Consider the following 15,007-nt stretch of genomic DNA (forward strand, 5'->3'; position numbering starts at 1 on the left):
CATTTATTACCACTCTCTCCTGTCTCCCACCCAACCATCCCTTTATCCATTGCAGTAACTTGCCCTTAATGCCATACCGCTCTAATTTGTAAAGCAGTCTTCCATGCACAACAGTATCAAAAGCTTTTCTGAAATCCAAGTATATGATATCAAAGTTATTTTTTGTATCCAGTTCCTTTGTGACCACATTGTAGTATCCACTCAAATTGGTCAGACAAGAGTTCCCCTTAACAAACTTATGCTGTGTTTGAGCTATTTTTTTTTTTTTAAATACAGGTACATTATACCATGCATGGGTTGAAGGAGAAGTATGGGGGGGGGGATGCCAGAAACTTTGCTCTAGAGACTAAACATGGGTTTCACCACTTCAAGCCTCCAATAAGCAAAGTGGTGGTATTTCACCGGTTGATGAAAGTCATCTACCACCTACAAAACTATTACTGCTGTCTTGTCTAGATGATCCTATATCACCTCTTTAACCAGTGACTCCATTATTTTCCTTGGAACAGAAGTTAAACTAACAGGTCTATAATTATTTGTGTCACCCTTTGAACCCCCTTTGTGAATTGGGGATACTTATTACTTAAATAATCAATCAAATTCTGACTACAGTTAAAGCTTCCATTCCAAAATCCAAGACATATGGCAGTCACTAAAATCATTGGTGGAATACAGATTGCTTTAATGCCAAACAGAAGAAAAACCGTGCATGGAATAATTTCCACAAGTGTCCTATCACTAGTAACCTAATTGCTTATAAAAGACTCAAAGCTAAAGCAAGACAAATTAGACAAAAAATGAAAAGTAACTCATGGATTGCTTTTGCCTTAACTATCACAAAAGAATCCAATATATAGTTCATCTGGGGAAGAATACAGGCAAGAAATGGCAAATTCATTTGGCTACCCACTCTAATACTTCACTGGAAAGAGAAAGATATGGCAACTCCTGAAGACATAGCTAATGCACTAGCAGATTTGTTTGCTACAATCTGTATTTCAGCCTCCTATGCATCCTTCCAGAACCTCAGTGTTGGTGCAGAACAATATAAAATCAACGTCTTCACTCAACGCTCATTCCTGTACAACCGACCTTTACATTAATAGAACTTAGAGAATCATTAAATAGATCTTACAATAGTGCCACTGGCCCAGATGGTGTTCATTATATTATGCTGAAACATATACTTCAGGAGGACTTGTGTACCTTGTTAATTTTCTATAGTTGGATCTTCTATTACAATGCTTATCCTTCTTCCCGGCAGCATCCTTTCTTCATTGCCTTACTGAAACCAGGAAAAGATCCTTTCCTGTTTCAAAATTATAGGCCAATATCTCTTATGAGCTGCGTGGGTAAAATTTTTGAAAGGATGGTTCATATAAGGCTCACTTGGATCCTAAAATCACAGAATCTCCTACCAGATCATTAATATGGCTTTTGGAAGGAAAGATCAACCCTAGACATGCTCATTAAATCTGAATCTCTTATTTGCAATGCCTTTGTCACAAAACAACATCTAGTCATGGTCAACATACATAAGCAGGCATAAATTACTCTCTGGTTTCAGCCAGAGAGTAGTATATTAGTGGAACAAATTTTCATATCGTGTTTGCAAAGCTGATAGTTGAATAAATTCAATAAAGGATCAAACAAATTATTAGATGGGAGGGACATGTGGGTATTTTTTTTTTCTTTTTTTCTTTTCTTTTTTTTTTTTTTTTTTTTTTTTGGCTGATACTATTATACAGCTAATAATACTACAGCTAATAATAATAATTACTAAAAATTATAATTATTATTATTAGCCATATGGTGCAAGGAAGCCTGAGGCTTATGCTGCACCAGCCAAACAAAATTCCTGAGTTACCCTGAGAGAGAGAGAGAGAGAGAGAGAGAGAGAGAGAAATCACCAAGAAAGAGAAGAATGATAATATCCAGCTGAGGATATCATAATTCTTCTAATACCATGCATTTTATAAATAACTGATGAGAACAGCAGGCTAGGATATTTCAGATGGTCTTTTAATAAAAATACAAATTTGAAAAACTTTCTTTGGTAAGAAACATCTCACCCTCCCTTCTGAGAATTAAATTCTGGTAATCCTGTATTTTAACATTGTAAATTCCCAGCATTCCTTGCACATCAGCTCCAAATCTGTGACTGAACTTGTGATTGCTCTAGCTAATTCAACGTTACAGAAACTTGTTATTTGGGGCATATACATCAATCCGAATAACATGTTTTACACGCTGACTATGACAGACACCTTAAACCCCATCTGTAAGGTGTCTGTCATAATCATTTTGTAGTCTAAGGGGATTTGTCTATTGTTAGCAATTCAGACAGGCAATAAAAAATAATTTTATACTGTAGTTAACATTTTTATTTTTAATTTCCTGCACTAGCAACAATACTTTTGCCACTGCCCCAAATAAATCATTAAAATTTAAGGTTTGTGAAATCTTGCCCCGTAAGCTCAGGAAATTAAAAACTACAGTATGTAGTAAAATACTGCTGTTATAAGGGAAGGAAATTAGAACTAAAATCATCAACTATGGTATAAAAGACTTCTTTAAAAACATTTTTTTCTGAATTACTGAAAATAGGCCAAACTTTTACACCACATGCAGGTTCAGTCAGTTCTAAGCTGATGTGCAAGGAATGCTGGGAATTTATGATGCAAAAATACAGGATTGCCTAAATGCTAAATTTAATTTGGTATCTGATAAAGCTCATGTTTATACTTACTTCAATAGTGTATTCCGTGAAATGCTTCAAGTTAGATACAACTAAGAAGGTGTGATGATATACTGTATATTGAAAATTTCCATAATCCTTTCCATTTTGAGATTTCCTTGTTGTTCTGGTATGAGGTGATAAAGTGCTTTGTTGTTTGGTTACTCCAGTATTTCTCTCAGAGGATATAATATCAGTGGGATGAATAGCTGACTTGATAGTCTTAATGGAGTATGAATCACCTAAACTAGAAGCAGGTGTAACACTTGATCTTTTGCTTCTCACCACAGAATCAGTCATTGGAGCATTAGGGCTACAGAACACCAAATAAACACAAAAGAAAACAAATAAATCAGCTTATAAAGCTTATAATAATAAAAAAAATAAATCAACTTTTCTCTGTCCTTTGCTAAAAAATTTAAGAAGAAAATACACCAAAACTTTTTGCACTAAAAAATTGAATTTTTAGTAATAATTTTCCTCCTTCAATTACTAGGCATAATACATATAAGCCGACCGGGCTAGCCGAGTGGGTAAAGTACCTGCCCGGCAACCCAAAGGTCGCGGGTTCGATTCCCGCCTCGGGCTTGGATTAAAGTACTGCAAAAACCTTGGGAGGTGCAATATGGCCACAGAAGCCAATGTGCCAACAACTACCAAATCAAAAAAAAAAAAAAAAAATACATATAACATAAAGTCAATATCATACTACATTGCAATCTTGATATAATGCGAGTGTCAGGCAACAATTTTAATAACTGAATTATAAGTGAAGCGCAATAGAGCTGAAAAATTTTACCATTTTTTCCCAGTTTTACTAAGTAAAGTAAATACACTTTACTCAGTAAATAAATACAGGTAATCCTCGTATAACATGGTAGTTTGGTTCCTACAAAATCTCGTGTAATGCGAAACTGTGTTATATGGGACTAAGAACCACTGCAAAAGGGGAGTTACGTTCCAAAAGCTAACAAAAATATGCCATTTTTTTTGGCTTTCAGAAACTTAATTTTTATAGTAGTAATAACTTAATATTTTAACTTTATTTTTATAATAGTAGTAACTTAAATAGTAATAATCGAACAAACATCTTACCTTACAAACTGTGATGCTTATATGTGAGATAATGTATGTTCATTTAATTTTCTTCCTCTTCACTGCTGCTAGGCATGATCTTTTCTGCAGCATCTAGATTTTGTATACCTTCTGCTCTCTTTAAAAGTCGTGAACTGCACTCTTCAAAGTCACAATTATTTTTTATGGTCTCAAACAAGCACAAGTTCGATAGCACAGAACCTAACACAGGGATCTCCCAACAAAATATGGAGGATGCGGAAAGGTCAGCGAATGACCATCGCATATTCCAGGAGCAATATGGCCTTAGTTGCTAATGCTCCTAAAAACCAAATAACAAACAAACAAACCCCGTCCCCCGCTTTAAATGATATGTGAAAATTGAAGAAAATTTTACAGTTAGCAAAATAAAAATAAATTTACACTTACATATGTAGCTTAATTAATGCGTACTGTAATATGTACATACTAACTGATATTTCTGTTAACTGACTTTTTTTTTTTTTTTTTTTTGGTTGTAAAATTTAAAACAGTAAAAATGATAAGCAATTAATAACAAAGAACTTGGCATGCACAAGTTGCAACAAACACAATACACACAAGTGAGATACGGAGTAATGAGTTTCTGAAAATTTATGTTTTTTATGATTAAATATTTCATGGAAGGGGAAACACATTTCGTCATAAAAACGTGAAAACCCACAGAATTCCAGCTGTTGGTACTATAGCAAATGGAAGAAGATCAAGTTTACTACCTGTTTATAATTGATTACACTATTAGAAAAGCCCAATAAACCAGAAACTGCAAATTGTTTTTATTGTTTTATGGGAGGGACCTCCAGAAATGTGCTTTAGAAAAATATCATGAAGGTGATAACGATTAGAAGCAGCGGCGCATTATGGCTTCATGGGGCCCCGGGCAAATTTGAATTTGGGGGCCCCATGTATAGTGTTGAATTTTTCTTCAAGGGGAAATCCCACGCCTCCAGTATACTCTTACCCATGCAAAAAGCTAAATAATTGTAGATATGATTTTATTAAAAATAAAACAAAATTACATGTATGATATTTATAAAGAACTTTTATATATAGATTAAGTATAATCCACAAGAAAAAAGTCATAAATGAATTCAATTAGTATTTAAGTACTTTTATTGCATTAAATAATAAACTAGATTAATTAAACGAGAATTAGAATAATAATATAAATCGTTGTTTGCTTGCCAATTGCACATCCTCATCTCCATCCCTTTTCTCATCAAAATGTAATTTTCTTTTGCGTTTTCTCCCTTTGTCTGACTCATAATTTGTATTGTTTGCTAATGCAAAACATTCTGACTCTATAGTATCAAAGAATTCATTGTGGTTTCGAATGTCTTCTGATATGTACAAAGATAACGATTTTAAAAGATTTATGGCATTGTGTAAATCAGAATTTTTATTTTGAAGACTTTTACTAGTTGCATTCAATCTTTGTAGAATTGCATTCCATATGAAAAGTAAAAGCGTTGTTTCAAAATCTTCAAAGTTTTCACATAGCTTTTTTGCTTCTAATTTTGTTATAGGTTTTTCATTACAATCTTCAAAAATTTTAAATAAAGATTCTTTTATGGCCAAAAAATTCATCTTAACAGCTAAAATTGCATCTGCTCTTGAGGACCATCTTGTAGAACAAATTTCTCTTAATGTTACATTTCCTTTTGTAGTTGCTTTCATTAAAATATCCAATCTCTTTGTGGAAGAAGAGAAAAATACAAATAAATTTTGAATAAAATCGAAGAAATGGAGTGCTTTTGGACATCCTTCTGCAGCAGAATTTCCCACTGAATTTAGGCTATGAGCCGCACAAGGGACATAAAATGCAGTTTTACTATGGCTCTTAATCTTCGCTCTCCTTTACCATAAGTTTCTAAGTGGGTTTTCAAAAACATATCAAAATTAGCTAAGTATTGTAATTGACTCAGAAAATTTCCTGCACTACTATCATGCCCTCAAAATCCCAACCCTAATAAAGCTAACAGTTTCACAGTCACAACAACTCTTTTTAGAACCTCACGCCAATAATTTGTTTGTTTTTCATAAGCTTTTATCAACTCTAAATCAATTCTTCCTACACTTTTCAAGCGCTTTACATACACACACATATTTTCCTTATGTTCTTTAGACTCATCGTGCCTTTTTAAAATATCAACAATGTTTCCAATCATTACATCCAGTAACTAATACATTTTTTGATTTAACTGAAAACAATTTGCAAATAAAACAGTACACAGATTTTGTGGTTTCTGAAATTATTAACCACTCTCTTTTTTCTGTGGTACCATTAGCTCTACTTAAATAGAAATTGGATTCGTTTAATTTTCTTGTAATGATTTTTCCATCACAATTAAAATTTCGATTTGAATTTTTAATGTTTTCAAAATTTTGCAGTTTTTCGCAAAGGCAAAACTCAGTAAAATCATTTGTGATGGGGTTTGGCCATAAAGCAATATCTTTAGTGTATGTTTTATGTTTGATATTATTTGTATGTATTGCATTCGTATTTTTATCATTATTATCATTGATATTGTAAACAGTTGCGTTGTTGGTATTGTTTTCAATTTGATCAATAATAACGCCGACTGGTACTTTAGAGTTGGAAGGTTCATTTTCCATCCTATTTTCTTCTGTTTTGCTGCTGTCATCTTCTCGATTTTTTATTGCTACAAAATCCTGTAATGAGGTTTGTTTCTTTTTTAATTCTGCCTCTCTAATTTTCTGCTTTTTTCTTTTTTGAAACCCAGATTCGTATGTTCTTTTCATCGCCCTAAAATATTATTTTTAATAAAAATAATTATAAAATTATATAAAAATTTTTTATATTCGTATATTGTATAATTTATTATTTTTTACTTTATTCATCTAATCGTTTTTCATAATTAAGTAAAATAATATTTGAATGAACAATGTAAAATAGAAATACAGTATTCTACCCCAATTAGAAAATAAAATGAAAGAAAATTTGTTTAAATTAATTGTACATTATCGGGGACAAGAGCCCGCGCCAAATCATGTGCTAGAATTAGTATAAAATATAAAATAAATATTTTAACAACAAAACAAACAAAATACTAGTATTAATACCTACCTCGAATTTTCTCTTTATTTATTAAATAAGTTGTTTACATTTCATATGTTGCCATATGCCGGCGTCGCACCTGCAATCTTGGGTCCCCAGATATGGAACCGAAATTTAATTCTTGATTTTTTTTACTGGAAAAATCAATTTATAGAATATTGATTTGGGGACTTTGCCCCCCCACCACTGATGGGGGCCCAGGCAATTGCCCTTTTTACCCATAGGATAACGCGCCGCAGATTAAAGTCAACAGCAGGGATTCACAAAAAGGAATGGAAACATTGAAAATTACATCTAACATAATTTAACACAATTAAAGCTCAAAAATATGTTATGCAAGATTTCCAGCAATTCTCAAACTGTGTTAGAGCGAAACCTTGTTGTAGAAGTACCATGTTGTGCGAGGACTGTCGCAATTTATCAATCGTGTTAGAGCGAAACCGTGTTGTAGAAGTACTTTCATTTACTAATGTTATATGAGTATACAGATTAAGACATAAAAGGTCATATCATTTCCTTTAGATTCTACTAATACACAGTGCTGTTATGGACTTACATTTTACACATCCAATCTGAAATAGTCATATAATTTAGTTTGCTGGAACTGATGACTACACTTTTTCAGTATAGGCAGTTTTGGCTTTATGGGTTCCCGGGTTTACGAGTTCTTTTTTTCAAATATCACATATCAACAACAAAAAAAATATGAATTAATCGCAATAAATAAATGCTAAACTTTCATAAATATGGCATTTCAAGCTTTGTGCATAGCTATACAATACTACAGTACCACTTAATATTGTATAGCTACCTGTACTATTGTACGTTTGTATGTTTGTTCAGCCAGAAGAAAGCATCTCACTGACTCATAAAGCAGTTACCACAGTGATGTTACAAAGAGTGGTTGTGTTGCTCTTCATTTATGCTGTCTCATCTTATTTCATATTTATCTCCATTATTAATACTGTACAGTATGCCAAAACGAAGTAATACTATGGACAGTGATATTAATAAAAAGAAACAGCGAAGAGGAATAACATTGGAAACAAAATATGAGATCATATGCAAATGTGAGCTCATTATTCTTCATCATCAGTCAATGATGATGAATAGTTCTTTAACATTTGTATAACATAAATAATTTCTTTATTATTATAATTTGCTTAATTTTAAGGCTGTTTTCATTCTTTGGATAAATGAATAATTTTTTAAGCATAAACTATTGTTTTGTTGACCTTTATTTAGCATTAGTGTATAGTGTGTTTGTGTCTAATGGTACCAGGGGCTTTCCCCATCTCCATGTTGCTTTCATTGTAGGCTTAACAGTTCACTGTTAAAGGCCAGAGATTTAAAAGTGTATGGATTTTGTAAGTGTAGTGTTATGTATCGTGTTCTTCTGGCCATTTAGCCACTACACCCCTGCTGGAGCCCAATGTTGTCCACTCAATGCCTCGTGGAGGCAGACCAGGTACCCAGTAATTTGAAATTTTCACTCTGGCAGGTCCTGCCACTTAATTTCCTGAGATTTCCGTGGCTAAGACCTAAAAAAAAAAGGGGGGGGGGGGCACACTGGAATTTAGGTAAGGCCGAAAGAGGTTTATGTTAATGTGGTTTAATTTGGTTGAATTTTGACATTGTGTGGGGTGTACGCTGACAGTTTAGGCAGAGTGGGAGGGGACTGAAGACTGGGAGAAAAGACAGAAGTATGGGGAGGATAGAGAAGGAAACCCCAAAAAGTCAGTGGAGCAGGCTCAGGCCCCACCAGGAGAAGGGGAGGCACGGGAGGGGAGGAGACAAAAACCCATATCCTCTCCCCCCACATAGGGAAGGCAATTTAAAGGGAACTTAGGTTAGGCACCTAGTTCAAATTGCCAGATGGTGCTTGATGGGGTTTGAGTGTGTCAGTTTCCTTATCTTCTGCTGTGTGTTAATGGAACTTCTCTCTCAGTCAAGGCTCCAGTCAGTGATCGAAAGCTGCATCGTGGTACTGTACAGTTTTCAAGTTTGTGTTTGTGGAAGTGCCCTACGTCAGGTGAACAATTCTTGAGCAAAGTGCATGAAGGCAATGTAGTGTTTAGCGTTATCAAGAACGTGCTGTTCTCGGTCTTTTGGAAGATAGTGGATTTTGTTGAGGAGAGTACATCTTAGGTCTTCAGAGAGCTCACGGTCATACATTAAGCATCTCCAGCTTTCTGGAGAACCACAGTGGCATTGGGGGTCATCAATAATGCTCAGTGCTTGTAATTTCCTTTTGATGGGCCCATGACCGGCTAAGAAGAATGTGGCATGAAGGCCAGGGGAGAACCATTTCAGCATTTCTGGATAAACCCTAGTAGTGTCGGGAATGAGCTTTCTCACAATCGCTCCTTTTGCAGAGACGGTTGTAGGTAGTGGGCAAGGCGTTTTTTCTCTGCTTTATCTGTGTTAGCTGGGTCTGTTGTGAAATCCATGATTGATACTGCTTTGCCCTTAGAGAGGTGATATAGCAACCCGCATCTGACGACCTCAAGGTTCAGGTGAAGCACACCGGCCGGCACCTGAATGGTGTGGGTGCTGACCATGCACACTGCCCTGGTTGATGGTCAGTAGCATTGCTCATTGTATGTTTTCAAGCTTTCTGTAGTTGACTGCTATTATGGCCTTCGTGTACCAGATTCTTGCTGCATATGTGATTATCGGTATGAAAATGACTCAGTAGTATAAGGAAAGAGTTCGTTTCTTTAATCCCCAGTCATGGTGAGAGACTGTTTACTAGTGAGGTGTAGTATGGATCTTTTTAGGTAGATACATCAGATGGGGGGGTAACGGATAGGTTCTTGTCCAGGATGATTCCTAAATACTTCATTTTGGTGGCAAGCTTGACAGTTCTGCCCTGTATTTTTAGTTGTGGAGGTCTCCGGATATCCAGCGTTCCTGTAAGAAGTGTGGAGCAGGTTTTTTCCGGTGAGATCTGGAGGTTGTGCTCATTAGCCCAATTCTGTAGGGTAACAAGTGCTCTATTTCCTATATCTTCAAGCTGTGCTCTGTTATTGGCTTCCAGGATAAGGACTGGGTCATCTGAATATGCTTGAGTATTGATGTTTGCTAGGTTGGTAGAGAGGAATTCCAGAAGAGGGGCCCCAGCACAGACCCCTGTAGATCGGTCGGGTGATCTGGTTGTATGGTGTTTTGACAGTCATGCTGTGTTCAAGAGATAGCTGTGGATGCAAAGATATAGGTTTTGGGGCAGGTTTGTGGCCTGAAGTCTACCCAGGATGCTTGACCACCAGAGTGAGTCAAATGTCCCGGCGAAATCAATTGAGATTGCAAGGAAATATTTATTGGTACAGCTTTTGGCAGCTGTGATGATGTTATCCAGGGCATCCACAGCTGACCGTCCCTTACTGAAGCCATAGTGATTTTGTGACTGGAGATTGGCGTTGACATAATGAGTTGATATTCTGCTATGTAGGAGATGTTCAAAAAGTTTACTAAGGCAGGAGAGAAGAGCAATTGGGCGGTAGGAGTCTAGTCTATCTGGTGACTTGTTTGGATTTTTTAGGATCAAGCATACACTTTCTGCTTTCCATGCGCTTGGGAAATATCCCATTTGGAGACAGTGGGTGAAGAGGTCCAAGATAGGGTGTGGGATATACTCAATTAGTTTCTTAACAGTTTCTGGCTCGATTTTGTCCAGACCAGGTGAATTACGTGTCCTAATTCTTGCTGCTGCTGCTAAGTTAAATTCCTCTAAACTAAATGGTGGTTCCATTGTTTCCGTGCTGTAGTCATCATTTTCTCTGCATAGCAAGAGCTGCTGTGGGGTTGTTACCATTGCTGGATGCTTGAAGATTGCATCAAAAATATTATTTATCGAGCTAGTCCAGGTGTTTGTCATACTTCCTGTTGGTGTTATGATTGACCAGATAACCTCTCCCCTGGAGAATTTGTTGGTGGTAACCTTATACCACCCCTCAGGGGTCCTGATTTCCAACTAAGGTGACAAGATCTCTTCACGAGTTTTGTTTTCTTTTTCTAATTAGAGCAGTGTACTGATTTCGGATGTTCCTGTATTGTTGTCTTAATTCTTCAACCTCAGCGGCAGGCCAAGATCTCCTGGCACGCTGGAAGATTTTCCTCTGCGGTTCACCTCCCGTCGAAGATTCTGTAACTCTGCTGACCACCACCAGGGGTCAGAACTTGGTCTAGGTTTTTTCTTCTTCACTGTTGTGTCACACGCACCAGTAATGAGGTTGGTGACAGTTTGCTGATGTCAGTTAGTCTAGGACCATCTGCTGGTAACTGGTGGAAGAGGTCGCACAGAGTCTTTTGAAAGAAGGCCCAGTCTGCCTTATCGACCGCATATCTCTGTGTCATCATTCATTTGATGGGAGTGCGGGCAATGGAGTGCTTCATTTCCAAAGGTAATGGCCCAGTGATCAGAGGTGGTCCAAGCCTCCTGGACCACCCAGTTCTGGAGGTAGCCAGCCAGCCATTGATCTGGTAGCAAGGGTTACATCTATAGAAGTCTCCCACAGGGTGCTGGATAATGAGGGAAGGTTGTGGGGCAGGTTGAGGACTGTAAGAGTGGAATTAGCCAAGAATACTTTCAGATGCTTGCCATTCCCAGTTCCCTGTTGGTCTTCAGTGTTGCTATGCCAAAGTCTTGAATGGCAATTGACATCTGCACTAATAGTCTTGCCATCCGTAGTTCTGCCACGGCTGTTTCCAAGTATCTAATGGCTGGCAATACATCTTCAGCGGGTCTGCAATATAGAGACATTACATAAAAATCCCCAAGGGGGGGTCAAAAACTGTGCACATGCCACCAGGCCGAGCAGAGATGTGTGACCTTCATTACTGTGATCTCGGGATTCCAAACAGCGATTTCAGCCCACGGTGTCTCTCCTTCCATTTGGATTATTTTGTAGGAGAGTGGATATCCTCTCACTTTTTTATTGCTTGTATATGGCTATTGTAGTAGAATTACGTCTGAATTAGTTTCATCAGCCTTAACCCAAATTTGGTCAACCACTGCACGAGTCCTCTGTGCATTGATTTGAATAAACTTGATTTCTCTAGTATTAAAACGTTTATGCAGAGTACCCATAGTCAGTTCTTGTTTGGTAAATACTCTTTTGTTTTAAGTAGAGGTACTTACTGTCCCATATGGAGTGGTTATGATCCATGTTCTGGGCCTTGCAGTTTGCACAGACAGGCTCGGCTTATTTGTTGGGGCATGTATTGTACTCGTCCTTTCTCTGCAAAATGCCCACAGGTTGATGTTGCCTGAGTGCACGTGTGTATGTGTATGTGGTATGTCCATACTGGCAGCATTTAAAACATTTAGGAACTGCCACATGCTCTTTAAAGCAGTGGCTTCCCCATTCTACATAAACTCTGTTTTGCTTGGAGATCTTTTGCTAGGCAGGGGGAGAAAGCTCTACTACCCAGTTGGTAGCTCCCCCATTTCTTGATTTTGGCATGATCATGCCCTCTTTTTCTGCATTTGGGAAGTCAGTCTGGAGATTTCTATGGTATATTGTTCTTTTAATATCTCTGGAGTAATATCTTTATCAATGTCAAAAATGATGATCGGTGGCCGCTTTCTCTGGCAGATTCCTCCTGCCAAAATCCTGCATTTCAGTCTCTATAATGAATCCAACTGTCTGGGTTTTTCGGATGGATTTAATCTTGGTGATCCTTAAATCTTCCTTCAGTTTCGTGACTACAGCTGTTTTAACTCCCTCGCTGGTTTTGGGAGCATCTTCAGATGCAGGTTTCACAATCACTATGTTGGGTTGTTGGATTAGTGGTCTTTTCTTTGGTGCAGTTTGTTTGGCATGGCCTGGCAGCGTGTCAGCCGGCTTCCTCAGTGTGTCGGCATAAGATAGGGCATGCTGTGGCATTTTTTATGCCCTATCTAGGAGGATAGCCTCCAATTTTGCACTTGCCTTTTCCTGCTCAACGTGGGAGTTCTACAGCAAGTTCCATCTTGGTCCATATATTAACTATTTCACCACGCAGACCTGTGAAAATTCTGTTATTTAATTTTGTCATCAGAGTTTATAGTTGAGCTCTAAGAGCCAAGATTTGCAGGATCCCCTCTGGAAGAGTGGGATTAACTATGGGGCTAGCCTCTTGCTGTTTATTTCCCTTGTCCTGGATATCATTGGGTGTCGGAGCAGTTGTCTGAGCATTCTTAGGCTCACTAGTGCTCCTAGTCTCTCTGTCCAATCTGGGAACAGTTGGCTCCTTGTTTCTTTTCTTAGAGGCAGGAGGCCTCATGTCATCAATGTCTTCTGTTACCTCATTCTGGTTTGGTTTCATCTTGGGTGTGGAAGGGGCAGGCATGGGCTGCTGGTCTTGGTTAACAGCAATGACCTCAAATTCTACGTCACTCATGCTGGATGCGGATAATCGGGTCTGGCCGGATTATTGAGATGTTAGATATTCCACTAGATAAAGCAAGTCAAAAGCTGAGGAATGACACCCGTCAAAAGTCTGTAGCACTATTAAGCACCAATCTGGAAAGTTTGCGGGGTTTTGGGCTATCCCTGATGGTCACGTGTGCTCCTGAGGAGCCCAATTGAAGAAATTCAGCGAGACAAAACTCATACAGTGTAGTGGTACTTCAGTAGTGACAAGATGACAGTTTGGATGTGGATGTGGCTAACTGCAAAATTGCTAGAGGGCTGCATGACTTTGCCCAAAGCAGGAACAATGACAAAGAAAGCACTTCAGGTCAAATGTAAATCAGCATTATTGTTTGGAGCTACGCTAAACAAAGGCTCAGAGAAACGTTACAAACTATCAAAACTTAAATGTAAATAAATAGTACTTATCTTTATGAAGATTTCATAAAATCCATCCAGGCTGAACATAGTGGTACACACATTTTACAAATATGCCATTTAAAAACACTTAAAAATACTATAAAGCCGGATTAGTATAGTCAAATTTTATTGTTGAGAACATAACCCCTGTTTTTAACATTACATCTATAGGAAACGAATTCCCGCTTTACAAGCATGCACTAGGAATAAATTAACTCGCAAAGTTGAGGATTACCTGTACATAATTCTTAATAGTGATTAGATGCAATAAATTAAGATGTTCACTATCACTCTGACATTCTAACCACTAATATCACCTCATTAATGTTTTCAAGAACATTATTAATTTTTGGTGCTTTTTCCAACATGAGTCATCCACATTATCTTCTATTTGTCGATTGTCTTCCCACTCTTCACAGAGGCTGAAATTTTTTCCTTGCTTGGGTAATGCACAACTGGAGCTTCTGCATCCACCTTAATCCAAGCAGCCAAGTCACTCGCTCCAAGACTGCCACCAAGTACATTATAAGCGGCTTCTTCTAAAAATGCTGCTAATTCAAGGTTATTAGTTATATTTTCTTTTTCCAGTACATTTTTTCTAGCAGGAATTTTTTTATTTTCTTTTGATCTTTTTTTTTCCAATACTTTTCTCAATTGCTGTTGAGCTTATTTTCTTCCATACTAAACCAATATTGAACTCTTTCAGTGTTAATGTTTTCAGAAATTCTAGAATGTGAATTTCTGAGTTCACAACATCAGCAAGTAGCTCACCACGATAGTAACCTTTGAAAGCTCTAATAGTGCCCTGATCCATGGTCTGATTTAGTGTAGTTATGTTCCTTGGAAGAAATGGGATGCTGACCTTGCCATCTTTTGATTTCAGGTCATCAGCCTAAGGAAGAGCTAGGCAGTGATCCAACAGTAACTGAGACTTTTCTTCAAGATTTTTGGAGAGTAAGAGGTGTCTCACCAATGGTACAAACTCATTTTCAAACCATGAAGCAAAAATATCACTAGTTATCCGGTTATCCAAGTGTTGGAGATATTTATATAAATCACAGGTAGAAATTTCATTTTGATAGAATGAATTTCATTCGTTCTGATTCCAACTTTTACTGATGCACAATGACTTAAGCTTGTGATTTCCAGTCTTGTTTGTGCACAGTAACACAGTAATTCTCTCTTTCTTAGTTTTCATGCTCATTTTATTTGGTTCTTTTTTCTAACTTCCAGTAATTTGTTGTGGAGAAGTTTATTTTATAG

General features: G+C 37.2%; 1 protein-coding gene across 1 annotated transcript in view; it reads right to left on the bottom strand.

Moving 5' to 3' along the window:
- Positions 1-15,007, bottom strand: part of LOC150083254 (insulin-like peptide receptor) — a 503,669-nt gene that overhangs the window by 216,163 nt on the left and 272,499 nt on the right. Inside the window, exon 13 of the mRNA XM_090378451.1 lies at positions 2,750-3,050. Within this exon, the coding sequence (XP_090234577.1) occupies positions 2,750-3,050 (301 nt within the window). The remainder of the gene's footprint in view (positions 1-2,749; positions 3,051-15,007) is intronic.

The sequence above is a fragment of the Mastigoproctus giganteus genome, chromosome 7 (genome assembly GCF_048544385.1).
Source record: "Mastigoproctus giganteus isolate SK-2022 chromosome 7, ASM4854438v1, whole genome shotgun sequence".
Lineage (NCBI taxonomy): Eukaryota > Metazoa > Arthropoda > Arachnida > Uropygi > Thelyphonidae > Mastigoproctus > Mastigoproctus giganteus.